A 20707-nucleotide genomic window follows, 5' to 3' on the forward strand; every position below is an offset into this window, starting at 1 on the left:
CGGCGGTTAAGGAAGTCTGTCAGGAGGTCGCGTTTCATGTGTATGTGTTTGTGTATTAAATGTTCAATTTTAATTAAAACATATTTTTTTGTCTAATGAAAACGGAACATTTGCTGCTCGGAGAGATGAAGCTTGCGTTTTACAAGTGAGTAAATGGTCAAATAGAGACATATAGAATAATATCGTGACGTTTGCATGCTTCGGTTGTGTTTGTTTACTAGCTTTTTTATATAAAAAAAGCAATTTCAATCTATTTATTTGCTAAATAAACAAGTTATCGATCTAATAAACATGAGATATTTATATATGAGCACATGTTTTTCTGTTTGCTGTAATTATGTGATTTTAGTTAATTCTCAGCAGATTTGTGCATAGTTCATTTGAATATTATGATTAGCATTGCTATAAGAAATAAATACTGTGAATGCAGTTCAAAATATAATCATTTATACTTAAATATTGTAATGTAAAATAATAGTGTCTATTTATTTAGCACATTTTCTTAGCTTACTCGACAATCTCACATTTAGTCTACAAGACGTCCCTGCTGAAAAATAAAATAAAATGTATATCTTTTTTTAAACTAGCTGATTTCCTTGTTTAAGCTGGTCTTAGCAGCACCCAGAAGGGATACCAGCAAATTAAAGGACATCCAACAATAAGAGGACACTTTTCTTTTTTTTTTTTTTGGACATATATCAATTCTGAGGTAATGAATTATTGCCATTATAATATTTAGTGACATAAATGTTGTTTGTCTTGCGCAGGTCACACTGCATCATGATCGTGCACTCTCACTGAGATGTCTGGTTGCCACGGCAACAGCAGCAGCATCACAGAGCTGCTGGGTGCGCTCTGCGACTGCAGCATATCTGGGTTGTCATGGAAACGGCGCACTTTTGGGTCAGTCTCCCGGGATGCGGCGCGCCGGTCACTGCGCAAGCGTGCGTACGGGGCTCTGCTCGCCGGCCTCTTCCAAGATTGGGCGTCCAAACCAACACCGAACGCCCTATCCAACACACCCGCCCATAATAAAATACTGATGATCACATTTGACCTGCGCGTTTCAGGTTGTGATGAGGAGGCGGAGAGATTGGAGGAGCTTCTGGGTCAGCTTTGGGACGGGGCATCCTCTTCGGGTCTGTCTGAGCTCGATTCCATCCTGGAACTTCTGGTTCAGCTTGCCGGCTCCGTGGGTCCGCCCCCTTTGTCTTTCAGTCATGACTATATGCGGCGGGTACGCCCCGTTCAGCGCAGGACCCCGCTGGGTGGGTACCTGAGCCAGGACATGCAGCGATTAGAGGAGAGGGCATGGTCTCTGATCTGTGGTGAGGAGTGGGGTGTGTTTGGGGGCATTTGCAGGACGCTGAGCATCATGGATGCACCACCAGGCACCGGACTGCTGGGACTAGGGCGAAGGCCGGACACAGAGGAAAGGTTTGAGAGAGAGACCAGACTGTCACTGTTTGGTGCCCTGCAGCACTCCAGGACAGGAGATATGGACATTCGACTTGACCTGCCACCCATCCCGAGTAACGCAGACCTCACTGGCTTGAGTATACGGGTAAAGATGCTTAATTGATCTAGTTTTCATTATTACAGATTTTAGTGGGAATGCACGAAATATATGGATACATATATCGGTATTGGCCAATATTATAGTGTTTTTATAAGGTCGATAATGTCAACATGAAATTGCATGGCATTCGCTACCCATTTTACTGTTTCTGAGTGAAACAAAATATTAAAGAAAAATGTAGGTTGGGACTTGATCGTCAAAAGTGGGTGTTCCATAATTGTTCACAAGGTGGAGGAAGTTATTATTTTTTTGATGAAAGATTACAAAGACTTTTTTTTTTTTTTCTTTAGAATATTTTTCGTCAATCTGTCCTTTTCATGATTGTCTTTTCCCCATGATAATCTGCAGGTTCCTCTGTGTCTGGATCAGTCTGAAGATGAAGGCTTCCAGTCCGCCTCTAATCTGACTCCAGACTCCCAGTCTGAGCCCAGTCCTGAGATTGATATGTGGGAGGCACTGCGGACGTTTGTACCCGGCAGACGACGCTGTTGGGAGAACATTGGCTGGTGAGAAAGAGAGAGCAGTCTGTTTATTAAATTTAACTTGAATGTGGGCAGTATTTCTGATCCTTTTACTTTTTCCTTCAGTCCTCCGGGTCAGAAGGAGCCCCCATACCTGACAGAGGCGGGCAGGGAGGCGTTTGATCAGCTGTACCGGCTGTGGGAAGGAGAGATGAGGAATATTCTGTCCACACAGACCCCGTCACCCCTCCTGCCCCTGCCACTGGACAGTCAGAGTCAACTGGTTAAAGATGTGCTCAATGTGTTGATCGGAGTGGCATCAGCCACATTTCCCCTCAATGAGGTAGCTGAATTAAAGGGATAGTTCACCCAACAATTTACTCACCCCCATGCCATCCCAGATGTGAATGACTTTCTTTCTTCTACAGAACACAAATTAAGATTTAAAAAAAATATCTTGGCTCTGTAGGTCCATACAATGCAAGTGAATAGTGACTAAAAAGCACATAAAAGCAACATAAATGTAATCCAGTGTTTTAATCCATGTCTTCTGAAGCGATGTAATTAGTGTGTGTGAGTGTTTGTGTGTGTGTGTATGTGAAACAAATAAAGTCCTTTTTTACTATATATATATATATATATATATATATATATATATATATAAAATTCTCCAAAGAGTTCTTCTGTTTTTGGTGTTTTGCATTATCTGTGCATATCGCCACCTAATGGCAGGGAGGAGAATTTATAGAAAAAAAATCATTTAAATACTTAAAAACGTTTTTGCCTTTCTCTTGTGTTTTATGCTCTGTTCCAGGTGAGTGTGCAGTTTGATGTTCGTCCAGATATCTGTGTGTCCGGTACGTCTCCTGAGAGTGTGTCCAGACTGCTGGGTGAGCTGGCGCAGTACGGCACACACTACCTTCGGCTCAGCCGCTTCTCTCTGAGCAGTGACAGTCAGAAGGGACTCGTCTTCCAGGTAACATGTGCTGTTAATATTAACGCTGCTTCAGGCAGATGTTTAGGACTGATCTAGGGTCAGCTTTATTTTTTACACATGTGTATGTGTTTCCCAGGCTTTCACAGGTTGTCTGCGGCGGTACCTGCATTACTACAGAGCATGTGTGTTGAGCACCCCTGCCTCTCTGAGTCTTCTAACAATCGGCTGTCATTTCCGTAAACTGGGGCGTCAGCTCAGGTAAATAACAACTATCCCCCCTCATCCAGATAACTGTGATTATTGTAAATTCTTAATAAATCAAAAATATTCAATGTCCCTGGTCGTATTGTGCATGATTCATCCATTCAAGTTATTTTAAATAAAACGATGTTTGTCTTTGTAATCATTATTTAAAATGAAACCACTTTCTCTGCTTCTGAAATAACGTTTCGCTGTATATTTTGTTTGCATTGATCAGGTATCTGTCAGAACTGTGTTGTGTGGATGAAATCACTGGTGTTGGACGAGCTACATTTCCTGTAGTAAGAAACCCTCTCATTGGACACTTCAGATATATATTTGAGAAAAATGTCAGATTTGCGTTAACAAAAACAATTCTGTAATTTACTGAATTTTAAAACATTGACAAATAATTCTAAATTCTTTCAGTGATTTTGACAGATAAAAAAATAAGGTGTCTGGTTTGTAGCTTTTTTTTCCTGCTTTAGAAACATTCTCTCACATTAAAGGAAGTTAACGGAGATTAAAATTAAATGGTTAGAAAATAAAGTTTAAAGTGTCCCTATGAAAATTAACTGGAAGATAAATTTGAAGTGTAGTTCAATTGAGTAGTTCATGCAATATTGTTTGTGAAATATAGTGACATTGTGAAAGCAGAATAAAAATAATGTATTTAGACATTCATTTCTATTTTTTCTTGTTTTTGATCAACAATTGAGTGTAAAAAACAGAAAGGGTATTGAAAGTGACATTATTCAATGATAAATGGATTGCGTGGATCTTGTCTTTGGACACACATTACATGCAATGAGTCAAATCAAACTTCAAATCCCAAAACAGAGATATTTTTCTCCAATATACTGCTCAAATCACTGGTAAGTGAAATCTCTAGCCTACATAGATAATCACAGATGGAGAGTTGTGTATACAGTATAGTAAAAGATCAATCTTGGGATTTAAGAATGGATATTGAGATCATTCTAACGAAGACCTATAAATGCATTATAAAATCAATATTTTTGATCAGTCCTTTTTGCCATCTTGTGATGTATCAAGGTGACATTAAAAATAACATATGTTACAATATTTTACTACAACCTTGTTAGTCAAAGAGTCGGACAAAGATAATTTGTAGCGCAACTTCTGCGAAGACTGTTTTCAACACAAGTGTGTTGCAGGTGTCTGGAGGCGTTTGTGTAACTGGAAGTGTAATGTGTGTGTGTGTGTGTGTGTTTGTTCAGGGTGTGAAGCTGCTGTCGTATCTGTATAATGAAGCACAGAGTAACTGCAGTAATGAGAATCATCCTGTGCTGCTGTCTCTGTTGAAGAGCAGCTGTGAGCCATACACACGGTGAGACACTCTTCTAGATTTTTAACATTTATTTACAATCTACATGGACTGTTTAGGTGGGGGAAAACAACATGAACTGTGCCTTTTGGAGTGAACCCCAGAACAGGATTTACCAGCCTGATCTCATGAAATTACGTCCGTCATTACTCGTTTCGCTGCAGTTTCCGTGTGAAATGTCCAGTTGGGGGCGCCAAAAGCGAGTGAAATGGTGTCGTAATCAGACAATCATGTTTTTTAGGTGAATGTTTGAATGTTTTAGGTTAGGGAGGATTAAAAAGTACCTCCCCAACCTAAAAGTTAAACCTAAACCTAACCCATAGTGTCCTAAAAGCAAATCCAACATGAAAAGCAAGTTTACTTTTTCAATCACTTAGTTTCTATGACACTTTCGTCTCACATGTCAGCTTGTCTGGGCTCGAACCACGGACTACCGAGTTCAAAGTCCAACACTTTTTCAGTTGAGCTACCGTGGATGCTGTAAAGTCTGTAAATGTAGGTGGTCTGTAATACAAGCTTTAAAAGGTGTTGTTTTTTTAAAAGTAGAAGTGTTATCATAACATAGCAGTGTGTGAGTAATAGAGCATAAAATAAGTGTTTATATTGTCACAGTCTGCTGTTGTACTTGTGATTTTTGTGAAAGTGAATAAAAAGCACAGCTGTTGTAGCGCCTCTAGTGTTCATTTCACCAGGAAACTGCGGCTAAATGCAGAATGGCGTGTTTGCTAAAATTTTTGTTATAGAAAAGTTTGTTCTGTGAGACTAGGTTGGGATTTACTGATGAAAATAAACATGTATTTCCCATCTCAAATTGTCTTAAAGAAGCTCAATGGACAAGGCCAAAACAAAAACTATAAAACGGCTGAGATATTTCAACTTTGACTTTTTAACAATGTGTCAGTGAAATATGCTATCAAGTAAAAGTAATAGCGTGGTAATGTGTGTTGTAGGTTTGTTTCAGACTGGGTGTATGGTGGAGTCTTCCGTGATGTGTATAAAGAGTTCATGATTGAGGTCAATGAAGATTATTTGACTTACAGAGGTGAGTTTTACTGCAGATTCCTCATGAAAGTCTCAATCCTAGGATGGATGGCTAGATGGAGAAACCAAAACATCTGTTTAAACATTATTCTGTACTCAATCTGTCTATCTTTTCATGCAGATAAAAATTTTTGGACACAGGGCTACACTCTCATTTCACGTGATGCTGAGGACTGTGTACCCGTGTTTCTCAAACACATCGCGAATGACGTGTACGTGTGTGGAAAAACAATCAACCTGCTGAAAATCTGCTGCCCTAAGGTGCCTTTTGAATGCTTCATAATAATGGACACTTCTATTTCATAAAATTAAGACTTGGAAACTAGACCAGAGACTTGGATGATCTAACACTCTGTTTTGTCCGTGAATCAGCACTACATCTTCTGGTCGGATGTGCCAGTGCCCAGGATCGCTGTGACGTTTTCTCTACAGGAAGTAGAGGAGATTGAGAGAGACTGCGCCGTGTACCGTGGTCGAATGGAGACGATTGCCAGGCACAGCGCCATTAGCAGGGAGGAACAGGTACTGCACCTGTCATGAAGCTTTTTGAATGATGAGTTCATTTGTGAAATTGCTTGTTTGAAGGAAAAAAAATCATAATTTATTCAATTAATATCAAATGAAGTTAATGGAATTCTTTCATTTGAACTAGTGACCTACAAAAGTATTTCATATTAATTTCACCTCTTAAAGTTTCTTTACAATTTATAAAAATCCTAAAACTTCCAAGTATATTTTAGATTTTGAGTCACAGATGTTCAGTGTGGACTTTGCATCTCACTGTGTGTCAACAAATGAATAATGTTATATTTTTTATTAAAGGGACAGTCCACCCAAAATTGAAAAATCTCAGAAAAAGATTAAGAAAATATCTCAGATCTGTAGGTCCATACAATGCAAGTAAATGGTGATCAGACCTTTTGTAGCTCCAAAAATTACAAAGGAAGCATTTAAGACTCCAGTGGTTTAATCCATGTCTTCAGAAGTGAAATAATAGATCTGGGTGAAAAACAGATCAATATTTAAGTCCATTTCTTTTCTAATTCTCCACTTTCACATGTGGTGCCTGTTTAGTTTGAGTTTTAGTTTTAGTTAAGTGAAAGTTAAAATGGAGATTTAGAGTAAAAAAAAAGGAGTTAAATATTGTTCATCTTCTCTCCCATGCCTATTATATTGCTTCTGAAGACATGGATTTAAACACTGGAGTCGTATGGATTACTCTTTTGTTTCCTTTATGTGATTTATGGAGCTACAAAGGTCTGATCACTATTCACTTGCATTGTATGGACCTAGAGAGAAGAAAGAAAGTCATACACATCTGGAATTCAATGATGAGAATTTTTCTTTTTGGGTGAACTATCCCTTTAACAAAGTTAAAACACTTTAGTGTTTTTGACTGTTTTGAGAGACCCAGTAACAGTGTCGAGCTGATGGTCACAGAAGAGATTTTAAAAACCTGGTTCAGTAACCCAGTTTCATCAGGACGCTCTGACCTCTCGTCTAAAACCAGCTGTTCTGTTTTCTGTAAAGTCTCTCTTCCTTATTTTTTTCTCTTTTTTCCCCCCTCCAAACTCTTCTTCCGTTAGGCCCTGCGCACTGAAAGGGCTCGACAGGAGCTCATTAACCAGGTCCGAGTGTCCGCGGCCAAAACCCTGGAGAGAATCAGAGGTCAGGAATCTTTCCCCTCCAACCCCATTCTCACACACACACACACACACACACACACACACGCCTTACACTCATTCAAGTCTCACATGGTCGGACTGTTTAATTCTGGTTCACATTGAAGCTTATCCTGTTCATGAACCGCCCACTTAAATAGGAAAAGACATATGACCAATGTGATATGAGACATAAAAGTGATTAACCGAAGTTTGCTTTTAGGTAATAAGCTAATGGCACCACAGTCTCCGTAAAGGTTGTAAAGACAACGGCAATAAAAGAATCACAGAAACCTTGCAAACTTTTTTTTAATCTTATTCTTCCTTAAAAGCATCGTAGAAGTGATCAGATGGTGGTGAAGCCATATAAAGCTTCATAGTGTATAAAGCGCTCATTATCCAGTTTATGAGTTGTCAAAAGGAACTCACTCAATAATTGCTTAAGAGTCTGCACCAGATCAAAATCTGTTTATGATTGTCCCAGGAGTGCTCACAACTATTCACCTTGTGAAGGTGAAGCATTACTTATCAGAACAAACAGACAGAGGGGGTCCTTCCCCACTGAGGTTGATGAATGGAGATCAGACAGTATATATAGGGTCTACAGCTGTGCTCTCTCTCGCCCCCTGCAGGCTGCCAGGTGTCACAGCGTCTGGCTGAAGAGGCCCAGAAGAGAGAGCGATTCGAAGAGATGAAACAGCAGCTGGAGCTGGACCAGGAGGTGAGGAATGTGTGTGTGTGTGTGTGTGTGTGTGTAAGGATTAAATTAAAGTTCTGTCATTATTTGCTCACAACTCGAATTTTGAAAAATGTTCATGCAGCCCTTTTCATTATAACAACAGTTAAGCTCTTAAAGAGATATTTGACCCAAAAATGAAAATTCTCTCAACATTTACTCACCCTTATGCCAAATGAGATGTGTTTGACTTTCTTCTGCAGAGCTCAAATGAAGACTTTTAGAAGAATATCTAAACTCTTTTTGTCCAGACAATGAAAGTGAATGGGTGCCTAAATATTGATGCTACAGAAAGCACATAAATGCAGCATAAAAGTAATCCATAAGACTCCAGTGATTAAATCAATGTCTTCAGAAGTGATATGATAGGTGTGGGTGAGAAACAGATCAATATTTATGTCCTTTTTACGATAAATCTCTACTTTCACTTTCACATTCTTGTTGTTGTGTTTTTGTTGATTCACATTCTTCATGCATATCACCCCCTACTGGGCAGGGAATTTTTTTTTTGCAAAAAAGTACTTAAATATTGATCTGTATAAAATATCACTTCTGAAGTGATGGATTAAAACACTGGAGTCATGTGGATTACTTTTGCTGCATTTATGTGCTTTTTGTAGCATCAATATTTAGGCACCCATTCACTTGCATTGTATGAACCTACAGAGCTGAAATATTCTTCTAAAAGTCTTCATTTTTGTTCTGCAGAAGAAAGAAAGTCATACATATCTGGGATGGCATGAGTGTAAACGATGAGAACATTTTCATTTTGGGGTGAACTATCCCTTTAAGATGGGGATGGGAAAAAAGAGCTGCAAGAAGATTCTTCAAGATTCTTCTTTGGTGTCTCTTGGAAAACAAAAACCAACATGCAGGATTGGAATGTAACTGCCAACAGGAGCAGTTCTGACTATATGAATGTGGTTTCAGTGGCGTAGTACTGTAAGACGGAAAGAACAGGAAGATGATTTCAGTTACGCTCGAGAGCTCAGAGACCGAGAACAGAGACTGCAGGCCCTCGAGGAGCAGCTGGAGCGCCGGGCACGGTAAGGCCATCAGGGGACGGCATTCAGGAACACACATGAAAAAATACAGTTATATGAAGGCTAGAGATTCTAACGTGCATATCCAGATGGTGCGTTTTCAATGTCTGTACTTGCTATCAGGATGGACCTGATCGCTCAATACAGTCAGTTATCAGAAGCGGCTGCCAGACGTGAGCTCAGAGCCATGTGGAAGGTACAGAGGATGAAACTTGATGAGCACAGAGTGAACTTCCTGCAGCGTGACCAACAAAGCATACAGGTCTGACGTTACACATCAGTTGTTTGGTTGAATTCCAGTTGCACCAAATCTGATTAATTTAATTTCAAACAGCAAATAAATGTGGCTGGGTGCATTTTTGTAATCAGTTTGTGCTGCTAGTATGAACAAATCCTTTGAGCGCTTGCAGGACTCGAAAATAAGGACTGCCCCGGGGCCAGTGTGAGAGAGGTTTGTGCCAGGTGCATGAACTGTCACTTGCCAAATCAGGCCAGTGTTGCATTTATAACGTTAGTATTAGCAGACAATGAGCGAGGGGAAAAAAAAGAGCACAAAAAAAAAAACACTGAGCGAACAAACTCTAACCGAGCACTTTGAGATGAGAGAGCATGGTTATATTTAGCTCGCAAAGACGCGTGAGTGCATAATACACTGGACGTGGTGAGGCACAGTCGCGTGAGCGCACAAGAGCATGCAGATAGTGAGCACGCTCTCCTAGAACTGTCCTCACTTATTTCCAAGTGTCTTAGCAGCAGCAATTACCAATTGTGTAGAATATAGCAGGGAAAAAACCCCACTTCAGGATTTCTCAGCAGGATTGCACTTCTTATGCTACATTTTATGTATCCATGCACATTATTCACAGTGAGTAAAAATCCCAATTTTTTTCAGTTTAACATGTTGCTGAAAATTAGTAATCCACATATTGGAACACATGAAATCAACAGTTTATTTCTGTTGGACTGTCCATCCTAACGTGCACTCATAAAGGGACAGAGCGCAAGTATTGTTCCCATAGTAAAAAAAAAAAAACATATTTTCTGTCATTATTTCGCCTTTATAGATGAAGCACTTATTGAAACCCAATAAATGTTGTTTATACACGTGGCCGGAAATCATGCGCTGCTCAGTATGCAAAATGTAAGGCAACGTTTAAATGAGTAATGTTTCAAAACGTTATCATGAATTCGATATGATAATGCCATTTGATATGACAAGAAGCAATATCACTTCGGCTATTGTTATTTTCTGAGCTGTTCAGCAGCAGGCTGGAGATGACTAACACACCTGTTACATTTCTCATTTCTGTAGCCTACAGGTATTTTCTTTCAGTGATTTGAGTGTCAGTCAGTTTTGGTTTTGTTTAGGTTGTCTAATTTTGTCTAAATGGCATGACGGCTGAGGTTAATATGATGTATTTATGAATCTATATCTGTAAAGCACTTACAGTAGATGGAGTTACATTAGGCATAAAGCACATCTTGCAAATGTGATACAATTTGGGGGGAAATGGTCTTAACAATGTAATATATACTGAATATAAAAATATATAGCTTCGGACACATTATTTTAAAGCCATGATGGTAAAAACAGCTATTTTAATTTTTTTTTTGTTTGGGCCAGTGAAAATGTTGGCAGGGCAAGTAAAAATCTAATGCACTGGCCTGACTGGGCCATTAGAAAAAATCCTTATCCTTAGCATCTCCTGTAAACATAACATTCTGAAATAAAGAGACGGGGGCAGTCTTTATATGAGCTGTCATAAATGTTTTCTGTTTAGGCGAAATTGGAAAAGTTTCCTCTTGGTCATGCGGGCCCACCTCCAGAAACATCCCACCAAAATGAGCATTCACACGAAGATACTGAGGTCGGTGTTCTGTTCTTTCCATATAAACACGTTCCCCTTATGCATGTGATTTCTGATTCTTTGTCTTTACAAACACTCTTACATAGAGCTACAGATAACACCTGCCAGTTAAGATTCCTTCTGTAAAGAACTTCAGAAAACAAAACACTGAATTTTGTCTTTAAAATTCTCAAAAGTGCTGATCTGTTATCATATATCTGTTTTATATCTATACAATTACACAGAACTAAATCAAAACTGATCATAAATCAGCATCTTGACACACTCGCATACAATCCGAAGATGAATGTCTACCAAAACCTGTTTGTGTTTATTGTATTCATTTTAATCTCAGCTGTCTGAGCAACAGAATCAAACAGTGCAAGCTGAAGATCCTGCTATCCCAGAATTCTCTTCTCTTCCCTGCCCTCCAGGCATTGTTGGAACTCAACCTCTGACATTAGAAAAAACTGACATCGCTAATTTCCTCCCCAAGCCTCCATGCAGTCCTAAAAGTGGTGCCATGACCCGGGCCCTCCATGACATTGGCTCAGACTTGCCTGAATCCACAGGAAGTACTTTTTCCATTCTGCAAAATTCTGATCGTGTCCTCTCCCCCGAGAAACCCTGCCCACAGTTTCCACACCCATCATCCTCCCACATACGTATTGGAGAAAACGTCTCGGAGGTACCACAGTCCGTCCCTACTCCTAGTCTGCATGGACAAGTGTCCAAGTCAAGCTTCCAGTTAGGCCAGTTCACTGCAGAGGTGCCCCTAGATCAGCCAAAAGCTAGTGCTCATGGACATCCTTCAGACAGCTCTGTACAGCTGGGCGACTCTACTGCCTCAGGGCAGAACAAGTACTCAGCCCACTTGGAATTAGATACCCCCACCCAAACCACTGAAGAGAGACCTTGTAAGGCAGAAAAAAGGAGCCAAAATGCAGACGGACAGGTGGCAGAAGAGACCGGAAAAGCACCCACGGTGGCCAGCATGGGTTCAGAGCCAAAGCAGGCCGCCCAGGAACCAACAGAGGAAGCAAAGTCCTTTGGGAATGTCAGCAAGCCGGAGGAAGATCATTCTATGTCTCCTCTCATCAGCTTCCATGACACGTACTCTGGTACCCATATGCCATTCCCTGATGTCCGTAACGATGCCTCCAATTCCCATTTAAGGCTAGGAGAACACATGTCTTTAGTAGCCCCTAACGTCCATGGTCATGCCAATGATGCACATGTAAGGGTAGGCGAGCACGTTTCTGAGGTAGCTACCCCCGTCCCTTCCCCTGGCTTCCATGGCCACGCCTCAGACACCCATATAAGGGTAGGTGAACATGTTTCAGAGGTAACTTCCCCCGTCCCCATCCCTAACATTCACTGCCATGCCTCTGATGCCCATATAAGTTTAGGTGAACACATTTCTGAGGTAACTATCCCTGTACCTGTCCCTAACATCCATGGCCACGCCTCTGATGCCCATATAAGGGTAGGTGAACACTTTTCGGAGGTAACTACCCTCATCCCTGCCCTTAACATCCATGGCCATGCCTCTGATGCCCATATAAGGGTAGGTGAACACATTTCGGAGGTAACTACCCTCTTCCCTGCCCCTAACATTCATGGCCACGCCTCTGATGCCCATATAAGGGTAGGTGAACACATTTCGGAGGTAACTACTCTCATCCCTTCCCCTAACATCCATGGCCACGCCTCTGATGCCCATATAAGGGTGGGTGAACACATTTCAGAGGTAACTACTCTCATCCCTGCCCCTAACATTCATGGCCACGCCTCTGATGCCCATATAAGGGTAGGTGAAAATGTTTCTGAGGTAACCGCCCACATTTTCATCCCTAACATCCATGGGCATGCCTCTGATGCCCATATAAAGGTGGGTGAGTTTGTTTCAGATCTCGCTGACTCTCGCCCACGCTGGAGCAAACATGGGCACTCTTCGGACAGCACCCTTAATGTGGGTTGTGTGATGCCAGTTACAACCCCTTCACCCTTCTCATTGCCTGGCAGTGCTTTCGGGCATTCATCTGACTCCACCCTGGGCATGGGATGTGTGGTTCGGGGGGAAGTTTTGCCCCATGCCCCTTTGCCCGGCAGCACTTACGGACACTCTTCAGACTCCACGCTAATAGTTGGGTGTGTTGTATCGGGGGTTGACCCTCAACCCTCTCCCCTGCCTGGCAGTGCGTATGGACATTCCTCACAGTCAAGCTTGGGTATCGGGTGCATGGTCAGTGGTGTTGAAACCACTCGGCCAAACTTTATTCCCGGCAGTGCCCTTGGGCATACCTCAGACTCTGCTCTTGGAATGGGCTGTGTGGTTGGAGGTGTGGTACCTGGGAGCTTGTATGGTGATGGACGAATGGACAAATTGGACCCAGCATCAAAGAAACCATACAACACAGAGACCCAGGGTGAGAACTTTTGCTAAATAGATTACTGATGTGCTGTATCTGTTTGACGAAAGGCATAAATGATCATTTTGGTTGGACTTTTGAATTCTCACTTTCCACAATATATTTGCAACTTTAAAACAGCAATAGGCAACGAAAAGTATTAACATGTATTTTGAGTGGTTTTATAGCACCATCCATTAAAAATAGCAATTTTTGACATTTTACTCATATAGCAAATGCAACCCCCCAAGCAATATTTTGCTTTAAATGGGGCAATTTATCTTAAATAAAGGCTAAGGCTAATATATTTTTACATGCACATAAGTCAGCGATTCCCAAATTGGTGATACGTGCACCCCAGGGGGGTACGTAAACAGGTTCCAGGGGATGTGCGAAAAGAATTGGATATAGCTTTGTTTAACCTATAAAACAAAATGTATAACTTTAAATAAAAAATAATAGGGATTAAAGCTGGATAAAAATACAGGTTTTACTATTAAAGGAATAGTTCTCCCAAAAAAAAAAATTCTCATCATTTATTCACCCTCATGACATCCCAGATGTGTATGACTTTCTTTCTTCAGCAGAACTCAAACTAAGATTTTTAGAAAAATATATCAGCTTTGTAGGTCCTGCAAGTGAATGGTGATTAGATCTTTGTAGCTCCTAAAAGGACATAAAGGAAACATAAAAATGATCCATGAGAGACTTTTTTTACTCTAAATCTCCACTTTAACTTTCACTGTCAGATGTAAAAGTGGAAATTTAGAGTAAAAAAATGACTTGACTTTCTCACCCACACTTTTTATAGAGTTTGCTTCTAAAGACATGGATTTAACTAATGTCTTGTGGATTATTGTTGTGTTTTTATTTGTTTGATTGCAATGCAGTGCCCCCTAATGAGCTGTTCTCCCTGGATGAGGGTCTCTCTGCCTGGGCTCTGGGATTGGGCCTGTCCCCTAAAGAGAGTCCAGAAGATCACTATCTTCTCAGCCTGGCCTCGCAATATCAAGCTGAGCAGTACCAGGACTCGTACGGCCTGATGAGTGAGTAGAGCTACCTGCACTTACCGTTAACTACTTCTACCATGTGTTCTACTTCAGATTTTTGTTTCATGGTTTGAGAAACCGAGAGCTTTTTCTGTTCGTTCCTTGTCTAGCTGCGGCCCCAGAATCCGAACTTCTGCAGCAGGTGACACGGGGTCCTAATGGGTTACCCGTTGATCTCTCCCTGCACCATGCCACAGATGCCACTGCTGTTCAACTCAGTGAGATGATGCCACTTCCTGTTCTCATGAAACACTCGGTCACCACTCCACTGATAACACAGTATGTACACTTCAAACAGCACAGTAATCTGTTATGCTTCAAAAAGGCCCTCATTTTATAAGCGCTTTATTAGAAAACCCCTTTCTCTTGCTTTCTCTCAGTGTGTCTATGGTGAATAAGGCAGTGGTGGATTATTTTTTCGTGGAGTTGGGTGTGGAGAAGCATTTCGAGACTCTGAGGCATTTCCTGTTAATGGAGGATGGAGAGTTTGCACTGTCTCTGAGCGATCAACTTTTCGAGAAGGTTTGAATTTATGAAAGTCTTTTCGATTTGACACATTGATCTTACAAAAACACAGTGAAGTTCTGTAAAATACATTGCACCTGAATATACAAGTCACACGTGATTAAAATCGAGTTGATAGAAAAAAACACAGATAAGTTGCATCTGCAGGACCTTTAGGATGACCAAAAAAAAAATGCAACTTGTATTCTAAAAAATACATTCAAAGTCCAAAAAAGAGGGCACGTCTCTTAGATCTCTGCATGTCTCTCTGTCTTTCTTTCTCTGGGTAAGTTCGGAATAGCATACCTACAAATTTTGTATAATTTGTTTTACATTTACAACTTTGCCAAAAAAAAGCATACAAACAGAGTGCATTGCATGGAATACTGTATCCTACAATACACTCAACTAAGTTGAATAAATTAGAAGTAACATCAACCACAAATTTAACGTCTCCTTGTTGACCCATAATTTGATCGAACTCCCCCCAAAAAAATTTTTTTTAACTAAATTAAATTATAAATGTAAAAAACTGATCATAATGATATATATCATGATATGAGTAATTTTTATCACGATATCGATATATCACGATACGAGTAATTTATATCATCATAATGATGTATATCATGATATGAGTAATTTTTATCACGATAACGATATATACCACGATATGAGTAATTTTGTATCACAATAACGATATATATCACGATACGAGTGATTTTATATCACGATAATATATATATCACGATGAGTAATTTTATATCACGATAACGATATATATGACGATATGAGTAATTTATATCATCATAATGATATATATCATGATATGAGTAATTTTATATCACGATAACGATATATCACGATGAGTAATTTTATATCACGATAACGATATATCACGATGAGTAATTTTATATCACGATAACGATATATATCACGATATGAGTAATTTTATATCACGATAAGGATATATATCACGATATGAGTAATTTTATATCACGATAACGATATGAGTAATTTTATATCACGATAACGATATATCACGATGAGTAATTTTATATCACGATAACGATATGAGTAATTTTATATCACGATAACGATATATCACGATGAGTAATTTTATATCACGATAACGATATATATCACGATATGAGTAATTTTATATCACGATAAGGATATATATCACGATACGAGTAATTTTATATCACGATAACGATATATCACGATGAGTAATTTTATATCACGATAACGATATATATCACGATATGAGTAATTTTATATCACGATAAGGATATATATCACGATATGAGTAATTTTATATCACGATAAGGATATATATCACGATACGAGTAATTTTATATCATCATAATGATGTATATCATGATATGAGTAATTTTTATCACGATAACGATATATACCACGATATGAGTAATTTTGTATCACGATACGAGTAATTTTGTATCACAATAACGATATATATCACGATACGAGTGATTTTATATCACGATAATATATATATCACGATGAGTAATTTTATATCACGATAACGATATATATGACGATATGAGTAATTTATATCATCATAATGATATATATCATGATATGAGTAATTTTATATCACGATAACGATATGAGTAATTTTATATCACGATAACGATATATCACGATGAGTAATTTTATATCACGATAACGATATATATCACGATATGAGTAATTTTATATCACGATAAGGATATATATCACGATATGAGTAATTTTATATCACGATAACGATATATATCACGATATGAGTAATTTTATATCACGATAACGATATATATCACGATATGAGTAATTTTATATCACGATAACGATATATATCACGATATGAGTAATTTTATATCACGATAACGATATATATGACGATATGAGTCATTTTATATCACGATAACGATATATATCACGATAACGATATATATCACAATATGAGTAATTTTATATCACGATAACGATATATATCACAATATGAGTAATTTTATATCACGATATGAGTAATTTTATATCACGATAACGATATATATCACGATATGAGTAATTTTATATCACGATAACGATATATATCACGATAACGATATATATCACGATATGAGTAATTTTATATCACAATATGAGTAATTTTATATCACGATAACGATATATATCACGATAACGATGTATCACGATAATGTAAAACAAATTTACCAATCAGAATAAAGTATTATAGAGAGCAATGTTGTAATAAAAGTGCTTTATAACGTGCAGCATGTGAACGTTTTGTAAATATGTGTGTGTGTGTTTAGTTGGGCAGTGGTCAGACTCCTGGGGAACTGTTGACGCCGCTGGTGTTGAACTCCATTCTGAACAAAGCGTTACAATACAGCGTCCACGGCGACAGCGACCTGGCATCTCACTTTACATTTGCACTGCGATACCTCCCTGAGATCTTCCACCCTCATGCTCCAGACTCACTGAACTGTCTGGAGCTCCGCTACAAGGTATAGAGATGTGTTCTGTCTTCGTATCTTCTCTTTCGTGAGCTGGACAGATTATCACAATCTCTCTCTCTCTCTTTCTGTCTGTAGGTGGACTGGCCGGTGAACATCGTCATAACAGACAGCTGCCTGAATAAATATAACAGGCTGTTCTCCTTCCTGCTGCAGCTGAAACACATGGTGTGGTCCCTTCGAGATGTCTGGTTTCACCTCAAGAGGACCGGTGAGATTTCTGTCCATTCATTTCCTTTCTCTATCGCATACTGTGTACCAAATAAACGTGTCCTGCTCAAACTCTCAACATCATACTAAATTTCTATTAGTTTAGTGCATGTGAGTGACCGTTCACAAAGTGAAGAGCGCTTCAAATCAGTCACACCATTAGGGTTTATTGCAATGGAGGATGCTGCCTTATAAGGTAGCAGTCTATGTAGGCAGCTACTGGTACATGCAGACAGCTAGGCAGCTCATTAGGGTTTAAAACAGAGAATGAAATTGAACAATTGCTCTCTCCTCCCTCTCAGCGTTGGTGAAAGGTGCTGGTCGCTCCATTCAGTTTCATCAGCTTCAGCTGTACAGACACGAGATGCAGCACTTTGTGAAGGTCATCCAGGGTTACATCGCTAATCAGATACTTCAGGTGTCCTGGAGTGAGTTTACACACAAACTGAGCAGCGCCAACGACCTGGATGCCATTCACCGCACACATGCAGAATACCTCAACAGAGCCATCTTCAGGTGAGAGGAAACCACACACAGTTCTGAACAGCACTGAACTCCTACTGTTTCATGTTTTTAATAAGCCCAAAGCTATTGTCTATTTCCACATTTAACCCTTGTGTTGTGTTTTCACTAACACATAAGATTGTTTATACATTTCTCATTTTGCATATGTTATCACAAGATATTGCATTAGATCATTTTAACAATTCATTTTTTAGTAATTGTGATAATGTTTTTAAAAAATGTTTATTGATAGAATTTGTATTAATAGAAGGATTAATTGAACTGAGCTTATACTAGGCCAGTGGAGGTCACTCCCTGTGAAAAAATAAATAAATAATAATGAATACAAATTAACCAACCACTTGCTTGCTCTGAACAAAGTAGGTGTCATTTTAATGCCTTGAATCTGGAGTTTACAATGCATATATTTGATCCTACCAATTCATAAATAATGCTTTTTAATTGGCTGACAAATGAGTTCTGTTCTCATAATTTGCAAATTTGTTATCACAGCAATTATATTTATAGTTGGTAAAGCGATTAAAAAAGGTGATATGTGTTATTTATCATTGGACCGGTCTCAATTAGTAGAATGCAGTGAGTGAATTTGTTTCACTCATTCAAACTGCAGTGAGTATTAGTGTATGAAATTCCCACAGACACACATACTGTAAATACAAGTGTCGTTTTTCCTGATTACTTCCCGAATCACACATATAATATTGACAATGACATATTGTACCTTACAGCAGACTATCCCGATTCAAACGAGCCCAAACGCAACATAATATGATGAGTAGATCTTAAGATATTCCTCAAAGAGTGTATATGGAAAGATGATGCTCACAAGTGCACATCGACACATGATGTGTGTGTGCGCGCGCACATGTCCGAGGACTTTGTGTGTGCAAACACACATTCACATATGTGGTCATCTAAAGGACTGCGATGCTCCTGAACACTTTCTGTAATCCATTCGTTTCTAGTGGCCGGTCGTTTTTGACTGGGAACACAACAAGTGTAACAAAGTGAAATAACCAATATAATGTATAGAAATTGGTCCACATTTTTTCAGTGTGTTTTCAGATACCATATATGAACAAAGTCAAGGAATTTTATTCTAATTAGGTTAAGTAAAAAATATATATATTTTAATCCTAAAAGAAAAAAAAACGTCTGGGTCAAAATGAACGGAACACAACATAAGGGTTAAATAAGATTTTCAATGTGGTCTCAGACTTTTAAAGCACATTGTTTTATTTAAGATAAAGCAACAAAAGAAACTTAGAATTTTAAAATGTAAATATAATTTAATTTGTAGAGATAAAAAAAACCTATGTCTGCTATACTTTTGCCGTAGATTGGCAAATTTGCGACCTTAAATTGCACCTTTTATTGGACAAAATAACTGAAAAATAAAAGTATTGTTTACTCATCTCATTTATTAGTAATGATAATATATATATATGGCAACACTTAATAAGATTACATTCGTTAACGTTAGTTAATACATTTGGTATCACAACCGATTTGTTAATTAAAACATAGTTGTGCATTGTTAGTTCGTAATGCATGAATTAATGTTAATGTATAAAACTTGTAATGTTAATAATGTATTAATATATGTTGAAATTAACATATAAAGATTCCTAAATGTTGAAAAAGTTACTGCTCATTGTTAATTCATGTTAACTAATGTAGTTATTAATATTGTAAAGTGTTACCATATATACAAAATATATTTGTATACAAGTAATAATTTTCATACATAAAATAAGCTCTGGAAGAATAATGGTAAAATGCTGCCAAATGTAGGACTGTTAACTAAAATCTCAGACGATTCTTTTTACGTTGGTTTGTAATGGCGTAGAATCACCCATATACCTTTTGTCGTTCACAACTTTCTCTTCTGTTTCTGCTAATTTGGCTTCTCTTCTCTCACAGGGGTTTGTTGACGGACAAAGCGGCTCCCGTTATGAACATCATTCACAGCATCTTCAGTCTGATCCTGAAGTTCCGCGGGCAGCTCATCGCACAGCCGTGGCAGCTCCAGCAGGGGGAGCCGGTGCACCCCAGTTTCATCGCAATGCAGCAGTCATACAACACCTTCAAGTACTACTCGCGCTTCCTGTTCAAAGGTGAGCCATTCACACAGGTGTTTCATCAGATATGGCCAAAAACTGCAGTCACCAGTGAGAGAAAGATCAGAGTTCAGTGGGTGATTAGAGTTTCACAGCTGCCTGCTCTGTCTTCACATTCACCTGTAGAGCAAATCAACAACCAAGCTATTCATCATCATACATTAGGTGAGAAATGCAGGAAGCTAAGATGTCATAGTAAAACAACAGCAAGTCCTCCTATAATGTTCGTCAAGGCTTAAAATTCATATTATAATTTTTCATGACACCACCCTCTCTCTGACCCTTTGAAACGTCTACATCTAAATGACCAGATGTAGCTCTTGGCTCCACCAAGTTTTTGAATACTTAATAGGTTTGATGCAAACACAGGTGGTCTTATGTTAACTTTCCCATGGTTATGACTGATTTTGGGAGCTTTGCATTGTGAAAGGCACACGTCTACACTGTATATCAAACTCTTGTTTTTAATTAAA

The 20707-nt window shown here is 38.8% G+C and overlaps 1 protein-coding gene across 4 annotated transcripts in view; it reads left to right on the forward strand.

Annotated features, from left to right (window-relative positions):
* tubgcp6 (tubulin, gamma complex associated protein 6) overlaps positions 1–20707 on the forward strand; it is a 23822-nt gene continuing 3115 nt past the window's right edge. The window contains exons 1-25 of one of the 4 annotated variants that reach the window (XM_052123460.1): positions 1–145; positions 768–1564; positions 1928–2085; positions 2167–2383; positions 2855–3016; positions 3114–3235; positions 3456–3519; positions 4459–4568; positions 5516–5607; positions 5728–5867; positions 5979–6128; positions 7193–7274; positions 7900–7988; positions 8934–9049; positions 9170–9308; positions 10828–10914; positions 11249–12464; positions 12546–13322; positions 14195–14350; positions 14464–14632; positions 14734–14875; positions 17176–17370; positions 17458–17590; positions 17892–18105; positions 20038–20231. In XM_052123460.1, the coding sequence (XP_051979420.1) occupies positions 803–1564; positions 1928–2085; positions 2167–2383; positions 2855–3016; positions 3114–3235; positions 3456–3519; positions 4459–4568; positions 5516–5607; positions 5728–5867; positions 5979–6128; positions 7193–7274; positions 7900–7988; positions 8934–9049; positions 9170–9308; positions 10828–10914; positions 11249–12464; positions 12546–13322; positions 14195–14350; positions 14464–14632; positions 14734–14875; positions 17176–17370; positions 17458–17590; positions 17892–18105; positions 20038–20231 (5686 nt within the window). In that variant the 5' untranslated portion in view covers positions 1–145; positions 768–802. Of the gene's footprint in view, positions 146–767; positions 1565–1927; positions 2086–2166; positions 2384–2854; positions 3017–3113; positions 3236–3455; positions 3520–4458; positions 4569–5515; positions 5608–5727; positions 5868–5978; positions 6129–7192; positions 7275–7899; positions 7989–8933; positions 9050–9169; positions 9309–10827; positions 10915–11248; positions 13323–14194; positions 14351–14463; positions 14633–14733; positions 14876–17175; positions 17371–17457; positions 17591–17891; positions 18106–20037; positions 20232–20707 lie in introns of all 4 variants that reach the window. The other 3 variants (XM_052123461.1, XM_052123459.1, XR_007970118.1) reach the window with 3 other exon arrangements.

The sequence above is a fragment of the Xyrauchen texanus genome, chromosome 49 (assembly GCF_025860055.1).
Source record: "Xyrauchen texanus isolate HMW12.3.18 chromosome 49, RBS_HiC_50CHRs, whole genome shotgun sequence".
Lineage (NCBI taxonomy): Eukaryota > Metazoa > Chordata > Actinopteri > Cypriniformes > Catostomidae > Xyrauchen > Xyrauchen texanus.